This window comes from Bufo gargarizans, chromosome 1, assembly GCF_014858855.1.
Source record: "Bufo gargarizans isolate SCDJY-AF-19 chromosome 1, ASM1485885v1, whole genome shotgun sequence".
NCBI classification, from domain to species: domain Eukaryota; kingdom Metazoa; phylum Chordata; class Amphibia; order Anura; family Bufonidae; genus Bufo; species Bufo gargarizans.
The window spans coordinates 671,634,065-671,656,311 of record NC_058080.1 but is presented as its reverse complement, the minus strand read 5'-3'; the positions used below and the strand labels follow the sequence as shown (position 1 = coordinate 671,656,311).

The window sequence follows — 22,247 nt, the reverse complement described above, 5'->3', positions numbered from 1 at the left end:
TTATTTTACCTAAATGCATTTTTTTTTATTACACCCTATGTAGCGTGCCAGGCTGCACGGCTAGAAAGAAACCATAAAGAATATAAACCCCCGCCACCCCCTTGCCCTAGAGCCCTTATGTACTGTATCACTTCATCACTTAGAAGTCATGTAATGGCCTGATATTAAATAGATTTTTTTTTTACAGTTCTCCAATATTTTCTATAAAGTAGCTAAAGTTTCCACTTGTTACACAGGTCTCCTGCAATACAAGGTAAGGTCAGAGGGAATCCAGAAACAATTTGTGCTTAGCCTGTCATGTGCTTTAAAGTGTTTGTGTGAAAACCCCATTAAGCTGCCATCATAAGTCCTCTGTTTTCATTGATAAGTGGTGGAGGGCTACCACGGCCATGTATGAGGCATCTGTGAGGAAGTCATGTCACTGGTTTCCAATTGAAATAGAGGATTGGTGCTGGAGGAATAATTCATAAGGTAAGCATATTCGAAGACAGAGCCATGTGCACTTATGATTTAGAGAGGCATATGTATATTCAGTTAAAACTTCCTTTAAACCGCATCCAAATCAACTTGGCACAGTAGGGCTTCAATAGGGTCAGCGGTGTACGAGTGTACGGATTCCAAAGTGCTATAGGCACCCTTCAGTTGCCTATTTTGTGGGTAAATTGGGAAAAATAAGTATATTGTAAATCAGTTACCATATTTTTAGCTTTATAAGATGCATCTTATAAAGTAAATACTGGTGAGTGCTTAAATTATGGAAACACTCACTAGTATGCAGGAGATGTGGGGTTCAGTGACTATGGCACTGCTAGTGCTTACTGTACTCACCACTCCCTGGCCTTCTCCAGGCCCGAGCCGCACTGTCCTGTATGTAGTCTGGTCAAAGTGACCTGCCTCAGTGTCCCCAAGTGGCATGTCACTGTTGGCTCATGTGCTGCTTGGAGACATGTCGCCACTGAGACCAGTCATTGGCTGCAGCAACACACGTGACCCTCTCCATCCGGAAGTTAATAGAATGGGACTGGAAGTCCAGTGAAGCCCGGAACAGAGCAACGGGGAGCAGCTTGTGCTTGGGAAGTTGTAATACCTACAGTAGTTATTAGGTTGAGGTGAAGTTGATGTGGTGGTGTTAGATGCAGGAAGGAGTCCCAAGTCCCAGTCCTTGTTCGACACTTGCCTTGTTATTTTCTAGGCATAACTACAATATCTACAGTCCTACAATATCATGTCTTAATCTGATGTCATGAAACCAGTGCAGACGGTGAAGGATTTTGTCTACAGTAATAAGCATCTAGAATTTAAGCCTAGGTTTTCTCTAGTCTAAAGGTGGATTTAGCCTGACCGATTTTTAGGCATATTATCCGCAAAGACTGTTCCTGCGAATTCTCGTTCCTGACAATCTGCCCAACTAAATGTGCCGCCGATCACCCGATGAACTAGTAAAACGCTTGAGGTTTGTGCGGGCACATCAGTCATCATTTCTGGGCACCAGACCATGCTGTCTAAACAGTGATCTGCTGCCCAGAAACAATGATTCTGTATGGGGACGAAGGATACCAATAGCGATCCCTTGTCCAGATCGCTGCATGTAAATTCACAGTCTCCTTCACTGAACGAGCGGCCGACTGTTAGGAAAGAAAGCTTCCTTCCTGGCAATCAGCAGTGTTTGCCCATGTTTTCCATGCTGTCATAATGAGAGGATTAGTCCTGATGTCTGCAAAGAGGGAAGAGTAAAGGATGTGCAGGAGACAAGTCAGTGAGATGTTAGGTGAAAACCGCTGACCTAAGTGGCAATCAAGACAATATCCTATATGATCTAGCGGTCCATCTTAGATTAATAATTATTTTTAAGGGAAACTGATGCCTTCTTTTGCTCAATGTTGTTGGGAAATCAAAGACCCAAACAAAGTCGTCTGTTATTCCATTTAAAACCACAAAATAATGAGTTGATCCTTTTGATATCTTTGGATTTAAAAAAAACATGGAGTGACTAGAGGGGATAGAGGAATTTGTGAAAAACAGATTAGTCTCTCCCCCCCCCCAAAAAAATGATGTGAAGTTCTTCCAAGACAGAAGTTGACACTTTAGGTGGGATAAACAGGGGCCAATGTTATGTTTATACAGATGAGACGGGTTCCTTGTGATCTGTACTCGCAGGTATGAATATGATAGAAATTTCACCTGAAGGCATAGCTGGAGGACCAGGTTAGTCTCAAAAGCAAGGCGTTCAACTTAACTGATCAATAAGCCTTACAGGGTGCCATATTGGTGTATGTCATCAGGATGTTTTCGAGGGATTAAGTAATATTAGAAATGTGTAATAATAATAAAAATGCTGACCATTTTAGATGACGATGGAGGTTATCGGTTGCAAGTTGTCTATAGAGGGGGACTATTGAGAGGTTCAACAATAGGGGTGAAGGTGGGCAGTCCTAAGGTGTTCCCTGAAACACTGGGATGGGCAGGGAGTGGAGGCCATTGTTTTGTGAGACAGGTACCAGCTTGATTCTGTCAACCGCAATGAGCTCGAGGAGGAGGGATTTTGTATATAGACAGGGGCTGCTATAGCCTGACGTATACGTTTGGTGGAATGCCTGTTTCTGAGAAACCCAAACTGAGTGGGGGCTATTACGTGGCCCTATAGTGTGCAAGTACGATTGCAGTAACCATGGAAACAAGCAGTATATAATGTGATGGAGAAATGAATCCAGCCAGCAAAGAAGGCAATATGGACAATCACAATATATTAGTAAGAGCCTTGTAGTAACTTTCTCTACATGATGAATGCCATTTACAAGTGAGACAACCCCTTTAATGCTCCCAGTGGAAGACCTCCTTTATAATATGGCATAAATATTCCTTCCCATGCAGGGGTGGACACGGAACTTCAAGTGGTCCTGGAAAAAAAATTAATACTGGCCCCAGATACCACAGTGTAGCACAAAATACTATCTAAATTAATTAATGCTGAGAGCATAAGATCTTTATGTACCTTGCTTTTGGCCAAGAGTAAGGTTTAGGTGGCCCTATGGGCATCGGCCCACTGGGAAATTTCCCTGTAGGGTCTATGGCCAATCCACCCCTGTTCCCATGGATACTGTTCTGTAGGCCAGTAGCAGTCTCAGATCTATAGGCACCGTATTACAGATCTCTACCACATGGATCCATAATCCACCCAGGTTCCAGGCAGTAACCGTCTCTCTCCTGTGATCAGCTGGTAGCAGAGGAGAGCTAAAGAAATGGAGTATATAACCTCTTAATTAATTTGTTAACATTTATCCATAAACTGGCATAGAATCTATGGGGAAGATTTACCCAAACTGGTGTAAAGGAAAACTGGTTTAGTTGCCCATAGCAACCTGTCAGATTCCACCTTTCATTTTCCAAAGGAGCTCTGAAAAATGAAAGGTGGAATCTGATTGGTTGCTATGGACATTTAAATCAGTTTTGATAACCAGTTTGTGTATATATTTATTGGTATTACATTTCCTTACTTGGTACTAATGGTTTGTATTTTCCTTTCAAGGAATCTGCTGGAGGGGATATTCAGTCTCCTTTAACACCCGAAAGCATTAACGGAACAGATGATGAAAGAACAACCCCTGAAGTGACGCAAAATTTTGAACCAAGGGCTGAACCTACGCAGAATGCATTGCCATTTACACATAGGTACCAATTCAGTTCACAAATTTTGATTAACTGATGTGTATCTGCTACTAGTAGGTAGCTATGGGCTATGTATTAACAGAACTCTATAATCCAGTAATTGTGCTTATTATGGACTCTTGATTATCTCATTACCTCCAGAATAGTTGGCAGATTATATGCAATATCTCATCTGCTGTAGCACACTGGTCCAACTTGGTAGCAGCGAGTTATTACTAGCAATGTGCCAATGTGTAGTCATTTATACTGATCAGTCAATGGTTGGCAATACAGTGCAAGGTCAGTGGTGGGAGTGAATTCATGGATGGTGCTATGGGCCTTTATGTTTTGCTACTAATTATATGACATGAGCAATACTGTCACAGTGCTAAGCGTCAAACGTTAGGTTCTCTCCAGTGTTTTGTGCCCATGTGTGGTCCAGTCAATATTGGTGTATTCTGCATGTAACAGAGTAAGGCCCCATTTACACAGCCGTATTTTTGCTCCACATCCAATCCACATTTTGTGCGGATTGGATGTGGACCCATTCAGCACACCGTATGTCTGTTCCACAGCCCCGCAAAAAAGATAGAGCATGTCCTATTCTTGTCCGTTTTGCAAACAAGAATATGCATTGTGACAATTGGTGTGCAAAAAAAAACAGATGCAACATGGATGTCATCTGTATTTTTTGCAGATCCACTTTTTGCAGACAGCAAAATATGTACGGTCATTTGAATGCAACCTAAAGGACAGTGAATGTTGGAGCACAGGTAGGGATCACTGATCCCTGTTTAATGGAGATATACTGTATAGCGAATTCATTTCAAAAATAGAATACACCAAAGTATTACATAGTAACTTCTTCAACCTACCGACACACTGGCCTTCACTTGAATGGGACTGTACTGAATACCAGTTTTTCTAGCCCTTTAAGCCTCTGTAAAGGGTTATCCTGTTATTAAAGCGGTTATCCAGCCTCAGGATAGGCCATCACTAGCTGATCGGTGTGGGTCCAACACCCTTCACCCCTGACGATGGGCTGTTTGGTTGTAGCGCCATAGCTGGAAATTGGTGCCAGAACTAAAGAGCACTGTCAACCTTATAGCAGAGGTTACTGTGCAGCTTCCCTTCAAGTAAGTGGGAGCAGTGCAGTATTAACAAGTGCCCCCAACTACAAGGTTGACAGTGCTGTTTAGTTTTGGCACTGACTTCTGGCGACAGAACTATACCTGAACAGCTAGACAACCCCTTTAATATTTCCCTTTTTTTTCCAATTAGAATCATTACAAAAACTGTCTTGTGTCTGGATCTTGCTGATACATACTTGTTATTGTCCCTCCTGGTGTTCCTTTGATTCTCTCTCAGAACATTCACCTAATGTCAGGTGTCAGGTGGTGAGAAGAAGTCGCTACTAGGGCACTGATTCTACCCTGCACAATAATGAGTAGGTAGCAGCAGTATCTGGACACTAGATAATTTAAAAAAGTTATTGTTATTGAAAAATTGTTATGATTTGTGTGATCTAACAGCAACATTCTAGATTTTTGGGACATCGCCTTAAACTTCTTCACATGGGAAAATGGACATGTCAAGCATCTTCATTAACTTATTTTTTTTTTATGCATTACTATGCACTGATTGATATCTGTGTATGCATTATTTTATGGCCTCATCAATGCATAACATGTATACATTAGTGTACATTAATGTGGTCCTCCAGTACCATAACAAATTTTTTAAAGGGACACTGACAGGCCCAATAAGCATATTTAGCTATATATATGACTGCACAGGTCTTCTAAAGTGTATTAAAATCATATAAGTATACCCCCTGTCCACCTTATAAATAAAGTAAACTGATGTTTTATAACCTGGTAGAATCGTCTTCTTTCTGCCCAAGGGGCGGCGTTTCAGCTACACTTGCGCCCAGCCAGCTGCCCCCAACCGCCATTTTGAAGCGCCGCCCAGCTAATCAATATTCACTTCGCTGGGCGGCTTCTGCTGTCCTCGACTTTACAAGATCCGGCGCATGCCCAATACAAAGCTATGGGCATCGGACTCCATTTCATCTTCAGCGCATGCGCCCGGCACCCTCACTGGCCGGGATCACATTGCGCCTGCGTCCCCTCTGCTTCTTAGAGGCCGCTTCAGCCTCTGCGTTCTGCGCCTGCGCCGGGCACTCTTCAGAGCAGAGCTTCAGAGCGGGGACAGCAGAAGCCGCCCAGCGAAGTGAATATTGATGAGCTGAGCGGTGCTTCAAAACGGCAGTTGGGGCGGCTGGCTGGGCGCAAGTGTAGCTGAAACGCCACCCCTTGGGCAGAAAGAAGACGATTCTACCAGGTTATAAAACATCAGTTTACTTTATTTATAAGGTGGACAGGGGGTATACTTATATGATTTTAATACACTTTAGAAGACCTGTGCAGTCATATATATAGCTAATTATTGGGCCTGTCAGTGTCCCTTTAAAATCTGCATTCAGTACCCCAAACACTGCATATTTTTTGGTTTTTCATGTCAGCTCTTTCCTTTTCTGTTCTCAACATCACTGCATCCTGGCTGGATGTTTACATGCAGGACTTCCTGTTTTCATCAGCTTTCTGTTGGGTTTTCTAACCACACCCAGCATTCTTTGCTGTGTAATCTTTCTCAGGGCTTGCAACGCCTGCCACTCAGTTCCCTTTGCAGTAGCCATGGCCTCTTCACCTCCCCTCTTAATATTAAGTGGAGTAAACCCTGTGAATCATTGCAAAGCAAGAAATGCTGGTTTTAGTTAGAAAACCCAACAGGAAGCTGATGAAAACAGGAAGTCCTGAATGTAAACACCTAGTCAGGATGCAGTAATGTTGAGAACAGGGCAGAGCAAGTGCTGATATGAAAAACAGGCATATGGAGTAAAAATATGCAATATTTGGGGTACTCTAGGCAGTATCACGGATAGAGTAGAGGAGCTAAAAGGAATATACTTTATTAATATGTAATTAAAAACGGGGGAAATGTATCACAATTCACAACTAACATAAATAAGAAAAAAACGCACAGCAAAACAGTATTGCCTGAAGTACCGACTGGGACTGGTAGCCTAGATTGGATGATTGGTGCAGATATACAAGGAAGCTGGGTAGGTGGTATAAAAAGATAGATCTGAAAAGCCTGATGGCCAGTAACTCACGCTCGCTGGAATATAACCAGCTATCAAGAACTGACAATACCAAAATGCCCAGGGTATTTGGTCAATTGATACTGATGACCAACCCAGAAGAAGGCTCTCAAAAACATAACCACCTGCCCCAAGAGAACTGGAACTCCCACATACAGCGTCTAAAAAGGCTTGACGCATTTCATCAAAAGACTCACTGGTGTTCTGTGACAGCAGATAGTGCCGGATATGCTGTCACAGAACACTAGTGTGGCAGCGTTTGTTACTATCATCCCACCACATGCTCTTTAACCTTGCTCCCAATGAGTCTTTAGACGAAACGCATCAAGCCTTTTTAGAGGCTTTATGTGGGAGTTCCAGTTCTCTTGGGGCAGGTAGTTAGTTTTTTTTTTAGATCCTTCTTCTGTTTGTGTCTATGGTATTAAAAAGTGGGTTAGGAACTGAGTTTATCACTTTACTCCTTGCTTTAGTGAGTTTAGTTAAAACGTAGAGTAAATGCATTGGGAGAGTGGTCTGGCACATTAAGAAAGCGTGGAAAGTAGTGGTCTGACACACTAGGAGAGCATGGGTATGAGAGTTCTGGCACATTAGGAAAGCATGGGATGAAGTAGTCTGACACATTGGGAATACTTGAGCAGGAGTAGTCTGGCACACTAGGAGAGCATGGGAATGAATTTTATGGCACATAGGAAGTGCATGTGAATGAGTGATCCAGGACTTTGGGAAAACATCAGAATTTGGTATATTATAAAAGCATGAGGAGAAGGAGTCTGGCACATTAGGAAAGCATGAGGAGAAGAAATCTGGCACACGTCTGGAGAGTATGGGAATGAATGGTTAAGGGACATTAGGAGAGCTAGAGATTGAGTGGTCTGGTATATAGTAGAAATAAGGAATGAATGGTCTCTGGTATAGTGAGCTGTGGATGAAGTGTTCCTGTACATGGGAAAGCTGGTGATGGACTGGTCTAGAATAATATCCTAGAGACGACAGGGAAACTAAGAAGTAGTGGCCTGTCTCCAGAAGATTAAGAAAATAAGTGTTTTGGTACATAAAGGAACTTGTGTTTAACTCATCTATCATAAATAAGAGGTGGGGAGAATTTGTCCAGGTACCCACTTATCAGTTACTAGGATCTGAGAATAAGGGTGCCATAAGTCATAGGGGAAGGGTTACCATTGACAAAATGCTAACAGCAAATTTGTGATAAATATCACAAAAGTAAAAAGCAAGCTAGTAAATATAAATTACAGGAAGGTGAGTACTAGAGAATGTATGAAAATCAAGGTGGGAAAATATAGTATATATGTAAAAAATCTGTGTATGCATTTCAATGCCCTGTACTTGCTGCTAACTATGGTGCAAACTCTTCATGTAGAGTGGACATGAATGGTCCATTTATTCCACTGTTGAATGTTTAGGTGTTGAAGCTTGTTGTCATAGCAAGTATTGCACCCTGTACTTTATCCACAAGTTTCTCTACAACGTGCACACAGTATGTGGTTTTAATTTGCATCTTTGACATTGAGCGTCCTGTTTAAATATTGATCTGAATTTCTATTTTTGAAAGGTGACCGTATTATACTATGTGTCTATTCACTTCAGCCTAGATGCATTACTTTAAGCAAATATTATTGTGTTTATACATTTGGTTTGTTTGAAACGTGATCAGTATATAATCATGCAATTTTTGAACTTGGTATCTGTTCTTGTTATGGGGTAAACCTCCACAAATTTTATATTATCTTGGTAGCATGACAAAGCAGGAAATGACTTTAATATATTTGTATAAATGTGTTTTCTGTGTTACTTATATAATTATGTAAAATCTGGAAACTGGTATCGTTTGTGCTGTTTACAATTTTTCTTGTAATAGCTGGTCCAGTTAACCTTTTGTAACTTTATACACATATATACCTACTGCTGAAAAATCTCTCAAATACTGTCTGCATGGCTACCCTGTAAGTCAGTGTCTTACTCCAGGCCTCATGCTCACGACTGTATGATAGCTTCATTAAACCTCCAAGTTGTATGGAGGTGTAATACAGCACACCCAGAAATGTATGGGGCAAATACAGAATCAGGGCATGCTCGCCTAAGGTAATTCTTCAGAATAAGCTGCCGTGTCTGTGTCGTGTCTTTGCATGAGGAATGACACTATTTGTCTCCATTATATAACTTATGGCATTTTGAGGAGTTTTCCTTCTGTATTTCTATCTTTTCAGCTAGTGAGTGTAGACTAGTTGTAATCATATCTGCCCATACACAGAGCATGGAGGACATTATACAGCAGTACGTAGCAGTTTAAATGTAAATTCATCCGTTAAAGGGATTCTCTGGGATTTTGATATTGAAGTCCTATCCTCAATATCTGAACTGTGATTGGTTGCTGTGGACATTTTTTCTGCTAGACTAGTTTAACAACTGAGGCCTACGAAAGTGTCAAGTTTAGCTCTCAGCTACTAGATAGATAGACAGACAGACAGACAGACAGAAAGAGCGCGTATTTTGGGTTTGTTACATTTTGTGGCATAAAACATGTGATGTATTTAGCAGGATAAAAAAGGCATTTGAGCAAAAAATATTTTTTCAGAAGTTAACAATAAAATTAGACTATTTTCCATCAGCATTAATAAGTGATGCTTCTCTTAGAATAACAAGGCCTTGATAGAGACATCATAGACATGTAGATATACTTACCCAAATACTTAAAGGGACACTGACAGGCCCAATAACCATAATTAGCTGTACATATGTATGTACAGGTCTTCTAATGTGCATTTAAAACATATAAGTATCCCCCCTGTTCACATTATGAATATTGCAAACTCACGTTTTATAACCTGAACTAATCCCTGTTCTTTCTGCCCAAGGGGCGGGGTTTCAGCTTCTCTGAGCACAAGAGAAGCTGAAACCCCGCCCCTTGGGCAGAAAGAACAGGGATTAGTTCAGGTTATAAAACGTGAGTTTGCAATATTCATAATGTGAACAGGGGGGATACTTATATGTTTTAAATGCACATTAGAAGACCTGTACATACATATGTACAGCTAATTATGGTTATTGGGCCTGTCAGTGTCCCTTTAAAGATAACATAAGTCCTATTCTTCCAGCCAAAATGTAAAAATTCTGTTTTAGCTAGTGAGTAAAATAATCTTTTCCCCCAAATATTTCCATTAATGCCTTCTGCAGCCATGTGCATAAAACTTACAGCACTCATTTATGTTTCAGAAACATGGACATGTCTGATATTTGAGGTGTGGAGAAGGACACTGATTTCAGTTTGTTATATAGGCCTAGAAGCTTTGCCCAGTGCTTTAACCTAAGTAGCATTGTTCTTCTACCTCATATGACCAGTGGCAGAGGGTTCTAATTAAGTGCATGAACTGTTTTTTCATACATGTTGACAAGATGTGTTTGAAGGTTACTGCTAAATCTTTTACAGTGGATTCTAGGATACAGGAATAAAATAGGCTTAAGAAAGGCCAATGGAATAAAAAGTTTACTAAACAGTGATAAAGGATATATACTGACAGATTATATACAGAGTAAACAAACAATCAATCACTTAACCTGCAATCCATAGGCAAGCTCCTCCTCAGCAGCCCGCTCACAATATGGCACATGGACAACACGCAACATGGTGAAATACAAAAACATGTAGTCACAGACATTTTATTTTCCAGATGTCTTTCTTGGAGCTTAAAGCTCTGTTACCTGTATCTCTCCTTTATACCTAATCCAGTGGCCACCCTCCTCAGAATGCCCATTATACAGTAGGCATGTCCTGTGCCCAACCACCCAAAAACTGCCTACCTTCAGACGGGGCTTACATACTGCCCACCCTTTTGATGGCCAATTGGTGGGGCTGTGTCAGACTGTTGACAAGTATGGTTGTGGCAATAAAGAAAAAGTGTTAAACTGGTGCTTTCTTTTTTTATTATAGTCCACACCTTCCACGCACACTTAAATGGTGTCCCTTTTTTTGCAGCACATATAAGGGCTGTGCCATGTGACAAGGTGACAACTTTTTCAGTGTATTGTGGTAGTCTGCTAGTAGGAGCAGGGCATCATTTTACAGTATTTGTAGGTACCGATAGTACTACCTCTCTATGGTGAATCCTAATGTAGCCTCTCTCATTTATTTACACAACAACTAAGCAACGATAGACCGATAAACAGACAGATAGATGGATAGATTAGACATAGATAAATAGAAATATTGAATTGCGATAGATAAATTTGGGATAGCTATAACGATAGTTTTGAGATAGATTCGATTATGTAAAGGTCTGTGCAACTGAGCAACATTCATTTACATTCAAAGCAGCAAGAAGCAATTTGAGCGGTTGCCAAGACCTTACATATGTTTACATGTTCTCAAGCGTAAACTAAAGCAGCATTTTGTATGTGTATTTGTATTCAGAGACCTTTTGTCGGCAATGTGGGCCATGGATTTCTAGAAAAGAACATCTATAAAGGAGCCTGTGGGTTTTTCTGTGGTTTATAGTCAAAAATACATAAATGTCAAAACAACAACATATTTTAGTAACATACTATTTAGCAGCAATAAGTACTATGAACATTGTTTAGAGAAAAGCTTTTGTATATTCCTGTGTTTTTATTATTTCATGATGACTAGGTTCTGACACAAGTTGGTATATATAATATAACTTTTTAGAAGCATTGTTTATCTGCCATTTGTTGTGTTTGGTTGCCTAGCAATCACAAATCACTGCCAAGAGTAACATTGAAAGCTAAAACAATTCATCGTTATTGGGTATCTTGATTAAAACTAATGGGAAGGAATAACCCTTTATACCAAAAAGTGTCAAGTCTAAATGAATACCTACGGTTTCTCAAGAAGTATTAATACCCCCCAGGGTGTTATAAGAAACAATCCCCCAGGGTGTGCCCACTTCTAATTATTCTTGAGAACCAGGTAGATAAATAATTACATTCAGTTGAACATCATATGTGCCTACACAAAACAGCAGACTGTATAAAGCGCTATATCTCTTGTCCACTGTAGCGCTATTGGACAAGTAGATAATCAGCCGCTATGTTGTGTCAGTATTCAACTGTGGAAGTTGCTAAAGTGTTGCAAATTATCAGCATGAAATGGAGACTTAGTTAAACAGTCCCATTATCAGATAGATCCACCCGAGATACATATGTCCCCCTGTTTCTATGCACGCTCATACATCTGCCATGCAACACTAGTAGTAAAGCGGCTGTTTGCGCCTCATTTGTAACATAAACATAACTGGCTGTATGTGACCCACTATACCCTCGCGTACACTCAACGTGTTTCGCTATGAAAGCTTATCAGGAGTAGTGGGTATGTTTTAGCACAGACAAACAACATCAACGCCGCCCGCCTCATGTGGTGAGGCGGCGGCATCGGCGCTAGGATGGCCGTGACGCCGATCTGTGTGGACTTTATGGAGGAAGCCCCTCCCATCTTACAGATCGAGCCTCTAAACCAGCGTATGGGAGTGCAGGAGGCACGGCTGAGCCTTGACACACCACCGCACCCCACAACGGTTTATTTTATGAGGCGATCATGTAGGAGAGTGTCAAACCACTCAAGTGTCATCAGGGATTAAATAGGCGGTCAATCCCTTGGGTAAACTATGGCATCAGAACCATCATGGTCAGTGAGGCTAATTACATGACTAGTGAAATATATACAGAGAAATCATAAAATGCACAGTTGGAGTAAATCCAAACGGAGGCACAGTGGATTTTCTGATTACATACAGTGCGTCCGGAAGGTTTAAACAAACACATTTCCTTTGTATGCTTTATTCAAGGCATATATAGACCTTTTGGACGATCCCTATTCAGCTACTTTTATATTTGGGATGGTGGTATATTTCTTCATATTTTTACATATTATGGAGCATTATTATACCACTACTACCCCCTGGACTTCCATTGATTTTTATCCCCTTTACCCATTTTGGCAATACATCTCCTTTCTGTATTCATTTATACCCCCTCCTTTCCCCCTCTCCCTCTATTGATATAATCTAACCAACTTTCCCCCTTATTACCATCGCTATTTTATGATTTCTCTGTATATACTGTATATATTTCACTAGTCATGTGATTAGCCTCACTGACCATGATGGTTCTGATGCCATAGTTTACCCAAGGGATTGACCGCCTATTTAATCCCTGATGACACTTGAGTGGTTTGACACTCTCCTACATGATCACCTCATAAAGTAAGCCGTTGTGGGGTGCGGTGGTGTATCGCGGCTCAACTGCGCCTCCTGCACTCCCATACGCTGGTTTAAAGGCTCGATCTGTAAGATGGGTGGGGCTTCCTCCATAAAGTCCACGGGGATCGGCGTCACGGCCATCCTAGCTCCGATGTCGCCGCCTCACCACATGAGGCAGGCGGCGTTGATGTTGTTTGTCTGTGCTAAAAGATACCCGCCACTCCTGATAAGCTTTGATAGCGAAACGCATTGAGTGTACGCGAGGGTATAGCGGGTCACATACAGCCAGTTATGTTTATGTTACAAATGAGGCGCAAACAGCCGCTTTACTACTAGTGTTGCATGGCAGATGTATGAGCGTGCATAGAAACAGGGGGACATATGTATCTCGGGTGGATCTATCTGATAATGGGACTGTTTAACTAAGTCTCCATTTCATGCTGATAATTTGCAACACTTTAGCAACTTCCACAGTTGAATACTGACACAACATAGCGGCTGATTATCTACTTGTCCAATAGCGCTACAGTGGACAAGAGATATAGCGCTTTATACAGTCTGCTGTTTTGTGTAGGCACATATGATGTTCAACTGAATGTAATTATTTATCTACCTGGTTCTCAAGAATAATTAGAAGAGGGCACACCCTGGGGGATTGTTTCTTATAACACCTCGGAGGGTATTATTACCTCTTGAGCAACCAACCGTAGGTATTAATTTTGACTTGACACTTTTTGGTATAAAGGGTTATTCCTTCCCATTAGTTTTAATCAAGATACCCAATAACGATGAATTGTTTTAGCTTTCAATGTTCCTCTTGGCAGTGATTTGTAATTTTAGTGGTGGAGCGTAAACTATAATTTCATTTTTTCGCAGTGATTTATTGCCTAGCAATCAGTTGTCTTTCTATCTGGATGACCACCATATGAGTATGTGTAGCTACATGTGTAAAAGTGGTCACAGGAAGTTCTATCTGCTATACAATACACTGACTCTCCAGGCTACATACTGTAGGCTTTTTTTTAAGCCCCTTCCACTCAGAAAACAGGGAGAACAAGAAGACTGTATAAGAAGTTATGCGTCTTCAAGGAATAAATTGTCAAGACAAGAGATAAAAGATGTTCAAGATATGCTATATACAGTATCTACTGAGAAAAGGGCTTATTGGAGACATGATGCAGCTAAAAAAAAAGATTATAGGGCTTTAAAGGGGTTGTCCAAGCCATTACAAGCAAAGGGCTATCCTTAGGATAGGCCATCACTATCTGATCAGCTAGGATCACCGCACCCCTTCCGCTCAGCTGTTTTGCAGTAGCTCTGGTGCCAACCTACACAGTAGTAGACAGAGCTGGGGATAGGCCATCAGTTGTTATGGGTTGGACAACCCCTTTAAGATACACCTGCATGCGCTGAAATGTCAAATATCAAATGTGTGTTTTATTTTACCATAAGTGTTGTGAAGCGTACAGAATTAATACTGACAGCAGAAAAAGCATTTGATAATTTTGTGCATTTAACTGCATTTTAATTCTATGCCTAATCTTCTTATCTCCGTGTTCAAATCCAGTATCTGCAGTCTGTTCCTTCACTTTTATGCAAGTGACTAAACGTTCTGGGGCTCACATTAAAGAGCATTTTTAAAGTATCGTGTTATATAGACTTTTATTAAACTTGCCGAGTGTGCACAACATATCCACATAGGCCCTGATTTATCATTCCTTCACTCCAGAATTCTGGCATCAAAAAGTCGCAAAATAAGGCCTTTGCAACTTTTTTGCACTTACTTGCGCAAACCGCCTAAAATGTAAGCGCTTGCGTAAAAAATTGTGACTTTTTACACTCGCTTGCACAAAATTTTGCGACTTTTTGCATTTCTACACCACTCACTCCAGTTTTATAATATGGGTGGGAAAGTTGGTGTGGCTAGCTATTTTAATGAGTTTCACTCCAGATTTATCATTGCGACTTTTTAAAAAAGTCGCAATCTCACTCCAGGAAAAGGGTGGAGTGGAATAGTGGAGTAGCTTCTCTAGACAGAAGTGTTAGGTTTAAGGACAAGCCAAATTTATCAAACAACCGGTGACATTTGATAAATGTGGCACAAAGTACTCCAACACAAACTCAAGCAAAACTGACTTCAAATATTCTCCTTGTGAGAAATTCCCTCCATAGTGTTTTCTTTCTGGGAAAAATAAGTATGAACAGGTAATATCGGCATCAGAAGTCATAGGTAAAAAGTACTAAATGCAATATAGTCTCGTATAAATGCTTGCTTATAGGCATTATATTACTTTAGGCTCATGCACATTGCAAAGCAGTGTACGCAGAGCCTGTAAAGCGGCACATGAAGGCCCTGTTACATACAGTGTGACCTGTAGACAGACTGGCCCACCAGAGGAAATTATTCTGATCGCCCACCCTATGTGTATATAGGACCTTAAGGGTTCTTTCACACAAGGGGATGCCGTGCGGGTAATCCACTGCGTGAAAGAGAGCCAAGCCGCTCCGGACAGCAGAGACACGGAGCACTAACATGACTGATGATGCTCCGTGTCTCTCTGTGATCTTTTTACTACAAAATCACAGTGAGATAAAGTTGTCACCGTTATTTTGTAGTAAAAAGATCACAGAGAGGCACGGAGCATTATCAATCATGTTAGTGCTCCGTGTCTCTGCTGTCCGGAACGGGGCTTGGCTCTCTTTCACGCAGTGGATTACCCTCATGGCATCTGCTCGTGTGAAAGAGCCCTAAGGGTCTTGTTTTAACAGGGGTCCATTATTGTCTGAGCTTGGGCCCACCGGAGGATCCTCTGGTACTCTGGTGGCCCAGTCCGACCCTGCCTGTAGACACTGCGTGTGTCATCTGGTACCTAGAATCATTGGGGCAGATTTGTCAATGCAAAAGTAGAAAATTATGATGGACGCCATATTTGCAGCATAATTTGTGACTTTTTACTTTTCTCTCCACTTTTCAAAAGTGGCGGTAAAATTAGGTTGGGCTTACTGAGAGGGGCTGATCTCCCACTACCGTCAGATTTACCAGGAAAGATTAAAGGACCTTAACATGTATAGCTTGGAAGAAAGACGAGACAGAGGGGATATGATAGAAACTTTTAAATACATAAAGGGAATCAACAAGGTAAAAGAGGAGAGAATATTTAAAAGAAGAAAAACTGCTACAAGAGGACATAGTTTTAAATTAGAGGGGCAAAGGTTTAAAAGTAATATCAGGAAGTATTACTTTACTGAGAGGGTAGTGGATGCATGGAATAGCCTTCCTGCAGAAGTGGTAGCTGCAAATACAGTGAAGGAGTTTAAGCATGCATGGGATAGGCAGAAGGCCATCCTTCATATAAGATAGGGCCAGGGACTATTCATAGTATTCAGTATATTGGGCAGACTAGATGGGCCAAATGGTTCTTATCTGCCGACACATTCTCTATTTTTATGGCTTGTTCACACGACCGTATAGCTTTTTCAGTGCTTTGCGGGCTGTTTTTAATAGATCCGTTTTTAATTTTTTTGTTTCAGTAGTGTTTCCGGTTCCATTCCGTTTTTCCGTATGGCATATACAGTTTTTCAGTAATTACATAGAAAAAATTGGTCTGGGCATAACATTTTCATTAGATGGTTCCACAAAAACGGAAAGGATACGGAACACATACAGGAGTACACTCCGTATGTGTTCCATTTTTTTTTGTGGACATTTTTGACTTGAATGGGGCCGCGGAACGTGATTTGAGGGCAATAATAGGACATGTTCTATCTTTGAATGGAATGGAAAAACGGAAATATGGAAACGGAATGCATATGGAGTACATTCCGTTTTTTTTTGCTGAACCATTGAAATGAACGGTTCCGTATACGGACCGTATACGGAACAAAAAAAACGGCCCGTATACAGAACGCAAAAAAACCTTTGTGTGAACGAGTCCTTACTTTACATAGTCCAGATGTAAAGCAGCTGGGGCACAGACTACAGAAGATGCACCAAATTTATAAATACGTCTGTGTCTCTTAATAAATTTGGTGCATGTTGTGGCAAGGAACTGGTATGTATCAAAAGTCTTCTTAATATATCTGCCTCACTGGTCTGGGATACACATTTGGTGGAACATACAGTTCCATCAAATTGTTGAGACGCCTACACATTACACCTGCAGGGGCTTTTATTTCATCTCTAAATCCATAGGCATTAGTATGGAGTTGGTCCCCACTTTGCTGCTCAAACAGCTTCTACTCTTCTGGGAAGGCTTTCTACAAGATTTTAAGAAGCGTGATGCCTCACAAAAAACATGTTCACTGCTCCGGAGTCCAAAATTGGAGTGGTGCATTACACCAGTCCATCAGATGCTTGGCATTGTGCTTGGGGATGTAAGGGTTGCATGCAGCTGCTTGGTCATGGAAACCCATGCTATCAAGCTCCAGGTGCACAGTTTTCGTGCTGATTTTGATGCCACGGGAGGTTTCGAGTCAGCAGAGCGTTAGTGACTTTTATGCACTATGGACTTCAGCACACGGCGACTCCAGTCTGTAATTTTACATGGTCTTCACTTCATAGCTGAGGTGCTCTGGTTCATAATGCTTCCACTTTACAATAATACCACTCACAGTTGATGGTGGAATATCTAGGAGGGAAGAAATTTCATGAACTGACTTGGTACAGCGGTCCCATTACAGGACCATGCTGGAATTCAGTGAGCTCTTTAGGACAACCCATTCTTTCACAAATGTTTGTCAAGGCAAACTGCATGGCTAGTGCTGGATTTTATACACCTGTGGCAATGGGACTTAATAAAATTCAGTTATTAAGAGGCGTGTTCCATTACTTTTGTCTATATAGTGTACCTCACGTAACGGCAAGGAAAAAATCTCTTTGTGTCTCTGTAGAAAAAGTTCTGACCAATGCCATGGTTTAATAGCAGTATTACATCTCTGTGCATCAATGACCCATAATATAGCCATGTGAAAGAGCCAGAGTCGTCCTCCACCCAGGGCAAAGATTCGGTTGGCTGTACTAATCCTGTGTGTAAATACCCTAACCAAGGGTCGCTGATTTCACCATCGCAGACACGAGTCAGCCATCCCCTACACTGCTAAATCTGGTTTCCCTTCTTGGATTATGGTATTTGAAGAATAGAATGTTATTATAGAGAAAACTGATTAACAACAATGAACTAAATGGAAAATGTCATGTAATGACATACGAAGCTGTGTATTCCTGGCTGTTGCTATGGATACACTGCCTAACAGCTACAGTCTGTGGTTGTCAGACAGTGTGTCCCTAGCAACCAGTGTGTATCATATTATTTAGGTGGTCAGCTCTAATGCTAAACTTGGCTTGACCAAACCTCTTTTTTCTATTTCTTTAAATTATGTTTTTTTTAGAAAATTGTTTCCTATTATACAGTCGGATTCTAAAACTAGTAATATTTTTGATGATCAATATAACGACAGGATATTGTAGTGATTATTGGGGGTCCCAGTGGTCGACCCCAACCACCTTTATATTTGTTGCCTATTAAAATTAAAGCCTCCTCAGTAAAAGCACTACAAATGGCAATTGTTTTAGATATTTTAGAACTTTGATTAGGTATAAATCCCAAATTGAGAATCATGGTGTCTTAAGCATAAACTTGCAAACGTTTAAGGCCTCATGCACACGACCGTTTTTTTTAACGTCCCGCAAAACGTGGTTCCGCTGTACCGTGATCCGTGCCCGTTTTTTCTTCCGTGGGTCTGCCGTGATTTTTGGAGGATCCACGGACATGAAAAATGAAATAAAATTCTAAGTCAAGTTTGCCATTGAAATGATAGGAAAAAACGGACACGGATCACGGACACGGATGACAATCTTGGGTGCATCCGTGATTTTCACGGACCCATTGACTTGAATGGGCCCGTGAACCGTTGGCCGTGAAAAAAATAGGACAGGTCATATTTTTTTCACGGCCTAGAAACACGGGTCACGGGCGCGGTGTAAAAACGGTGCACAAGCCGAGTTTTCAACGGCCCCATTGAAAGTCAATGGAGCCGCAGAAAAAAACGTCTAACGGCACAACGGCCACGGGTGCACACAACGGTCGTGTGCATGAGGCCTAAAGCAGACACGTGGGACAATTTAGAGTGCATAAAAAATTTTTGGGCATGGGCATTCCCCTTTCTAGCATAGACCACAACCCTTAAGAGCACGTATGGGCGCCGAAGCTGACTCTGATGACACAGTATCTTGGCACACATACAGCAAGAGCTCAGGGAGAGGTGTATTCTGGTAGAGTGCAGCCCTGCATAGGAGACTAACTAGCTCTTCTGGAAGTCCAGGACGTCTCTCCTTGTTCTTAGAGCCTCCCAGACATTCCAGGAGAATTAGCAAGTATGCGTAAACATTTCCTAGGCTGATACTGTGACATCTCATGTCTCCTTTACTTGAGTGTTGGTCGAACAACAGTAAGGCCAAGTTCACACATCAGTTATTTCCATCAGTTATTGTGAGCCAAAACCAGGTTTGGGTCAAAAACACAGAACGGGTGCAGATCTTTCCCTTATACCTTATCTCTGAGTAGGCTTCACTATTGGTTTTGGCTCACAATCACTGATGGAAATAACTGACCAAATAACTGAAATGTGAAATTACCCTAACCGCAATAATCTACTTAGTTTTTTTCTGAGATTATCAATATAAGATCGCCAGGGGTCTGACTACTGGTGTCCCCGCCAATCAGCTGTTTGAGGAAGTTGCGACCTCCTTGCAGCAGTGTCCATCTGATAGGGGCTGCACTTGGTATCGCGGCTCAGCCCCATTCACTTAAATGGAACTTGGCTGCTCTTAAAGGGAACCTGTCACCCGATTTATGGTGTCCTAACTAAGGGCAACATAAATAAGTGACTGATTCTCTTAGCAAAATGCTGGGTCACTTTCTTAATTGAACCAGTCAATCTGCCAACATCTTCTATTGAAAAGCTCCCGCTCATAATGATGAGTCCTGAATATTCATGAGCTCCTGACTCTTCCCGCCTACCTGCTGCTGATTGACAGTTAGTTTCCATATGAATCAGCAGCAGATGGGCAGGGGAGTGGCTATAGCTCTGAATGAAAAAAAAAAACGCTGGACTCAAATCAGCTCATTAGCATACGGCATGTGGCATCTTTGTGTGTATATTATGAGGTAACCATCTGTCACACCAGTAAGTGAATACATCTAAGGCACTTTTTAGTAGTTAATGATTGTATATAATTAGATTATAATCAAATATCCAAATGACAGGTTCCCTTTAAGCAATGTGACTGATGAATGTGACATCACATGGCTGAGAAGAGACCTAAGCGCCCATGGAATGCCGTGGTCTCTTCAAGCAGCTAATCAGTGGGGGGTGCCGGGATTTGGACAGCCACCAATCTCATATTGAAGACTTATGTTTAGGATAGTCCCTCGATTAGAAATCCCACTTTTATTTTGTCCCAGCAATCTTCTTTAGTTATATATAGGTTTATACACAGAATACATTCATGTATACAGCTCTCTTAAAATCAAATTTTAGGAACCTAGCTACATTAGCTACCCTATAATAAACATTATTTGTGGAGTACTGTATATTTCTGGAGCAAAACCACCCAGTCTGGTTTTGTTTCATACACATGGCCTATAAACTCCCATATCAGGTACACAATAAGGACCGCAGTACAACAAATATGTAGAAGATTCTTTGGCACTCCAAGTAATTTTTAGAAGCTTTTAATCAAGAAATTTCATATAACTACAGTACATTTCATATCCAGAGAGTTTACATAATCATAAGGCCATTTATAATGTCTCAACATTTTGGTCAAAAGAGACCTTTGTCAAGGGATCTGTGGCCAAGAGTAGAGCAGCATGTTTTGGATATGAGTACCCAGTACAACAAAGGCATACCCTAGTACAACAAAGGTATGCAGCAACACTTTCCACTGAACTTTTGCTCTGGTCATCATCCGTTCACTCTGCATTCATTATTCATCATATATAATTAAATTCACAATCCACAATGTGAACCAACATCTAGGATAGATCATGCCATGTAATTAAACAAGTAAGAAAATTCCATCCTAACACATTTTGCATCTCAGAACCAAACATTTCATCTCTTGGAGAATTGTGTAGAATCCTTGAGTTCTATTACATTTGATGGCTTTTGCTAAGGGGACAGAACAGATGGCATGGTAGAAAAATTGCTGATTTCAAACACTTAAGCCGTTACTGGCACAGGGTATTCAGACTCAATAAGTAAGTAAAATTCAATATCAGCAGTGATTGGAATTCAGAGATACTCCACTTGTAAGTGGTACCTTAAACATTTTCTCTGTGATCATTTCCAAACTGTTTTAGGACGTTTCTGCCAATTCAGAACTTAATAACCTGATAAACTAATATCATGAATATGGATTACATTTAGAAAGCCGAACAAGTCCTGCATCTAAAGTCAAAGCAGAGGGGCTTTATGGTGTCCTCCTTGGTACCCAGCACCTGGAGCACAAACCCTCCAGACCCCCCTCCATAACTAGGCCCACTTTTCTCCATACCATTTAAGGCCTCATGCACACGACAGTTTTTTTTCACGGTCCGCAAAAACGGGGTCCGTGGGTCCATGATCCGTGACCGTTTTTTCGTCCGTGGGTCTTCCTTGATTTTTGGAGGATCCACGGACATGAAAAAAAAGTTGTTTTGGTGTCCGCCTGGCCGTGCGGAGCCAAACGGATCCGTCCTGAATTACAATGCAAGTCAATGGGGACGGATCCGTTTGATGTTGACACAATATGGTGCCATTTCAAACGGATCCGTCCCCATTGACTTTCAATGTAAAGTCTGGAGTTCTTTTATACCATCGGATTGGAGTTTTCTCCAATCCGATGGTATATTTTAACATGAAGCGTCCCCATCACCATGGGAACGCCTCTATGTTAGAATATACTGTCGGATATGAGCTACTTCGTGAACCTCAGATCCGACAGTATATTCTAACACAGAGGCGTTCCCATGGTGATGGGGACGCTTCAGGTTAGAATACACTACAAACTTTGTACAAGACTGCCCCCTGCTGCCTGGCAGCACCCGATCTCTTACTGGGGGATATGATAGCACAATTAACCCCTTTAGGTGGTTACTATAGCAGTAACATTGGTGGCAGTGTGCGGTCTCAACAGTAGAAGATTCATACTTACCTGCTTGCTGCTG

General features: G+C 41.3%; 1 protein-coding gene across 5 annotated transcripts in view; it reads left to right on the top strand.

The window, feature by feature from the left end:
• HOMER1 (homer scaffold protein 1) overlaps positions 1 to 22,247 on the top strand; it is a 122,835-nt gene that overhangs the window by 47,433 nt on the left and 53,155 nt on the right. For all 5 annotated transcript variants that reach the window (XM_044276116.1, XM_044276119.1, XM_044276117.1 and 2 more), the window contains one exon: positions 3,527 to 3,669. In XM_044276116.1, the coding sequence (XP_044132051.1) occupies positions 3,527 to 3,669 (143 nt within the window). The remainder of the gene's footprint in view (positions 1 to 3,526; positions 3,670 to 22,247) is intronic.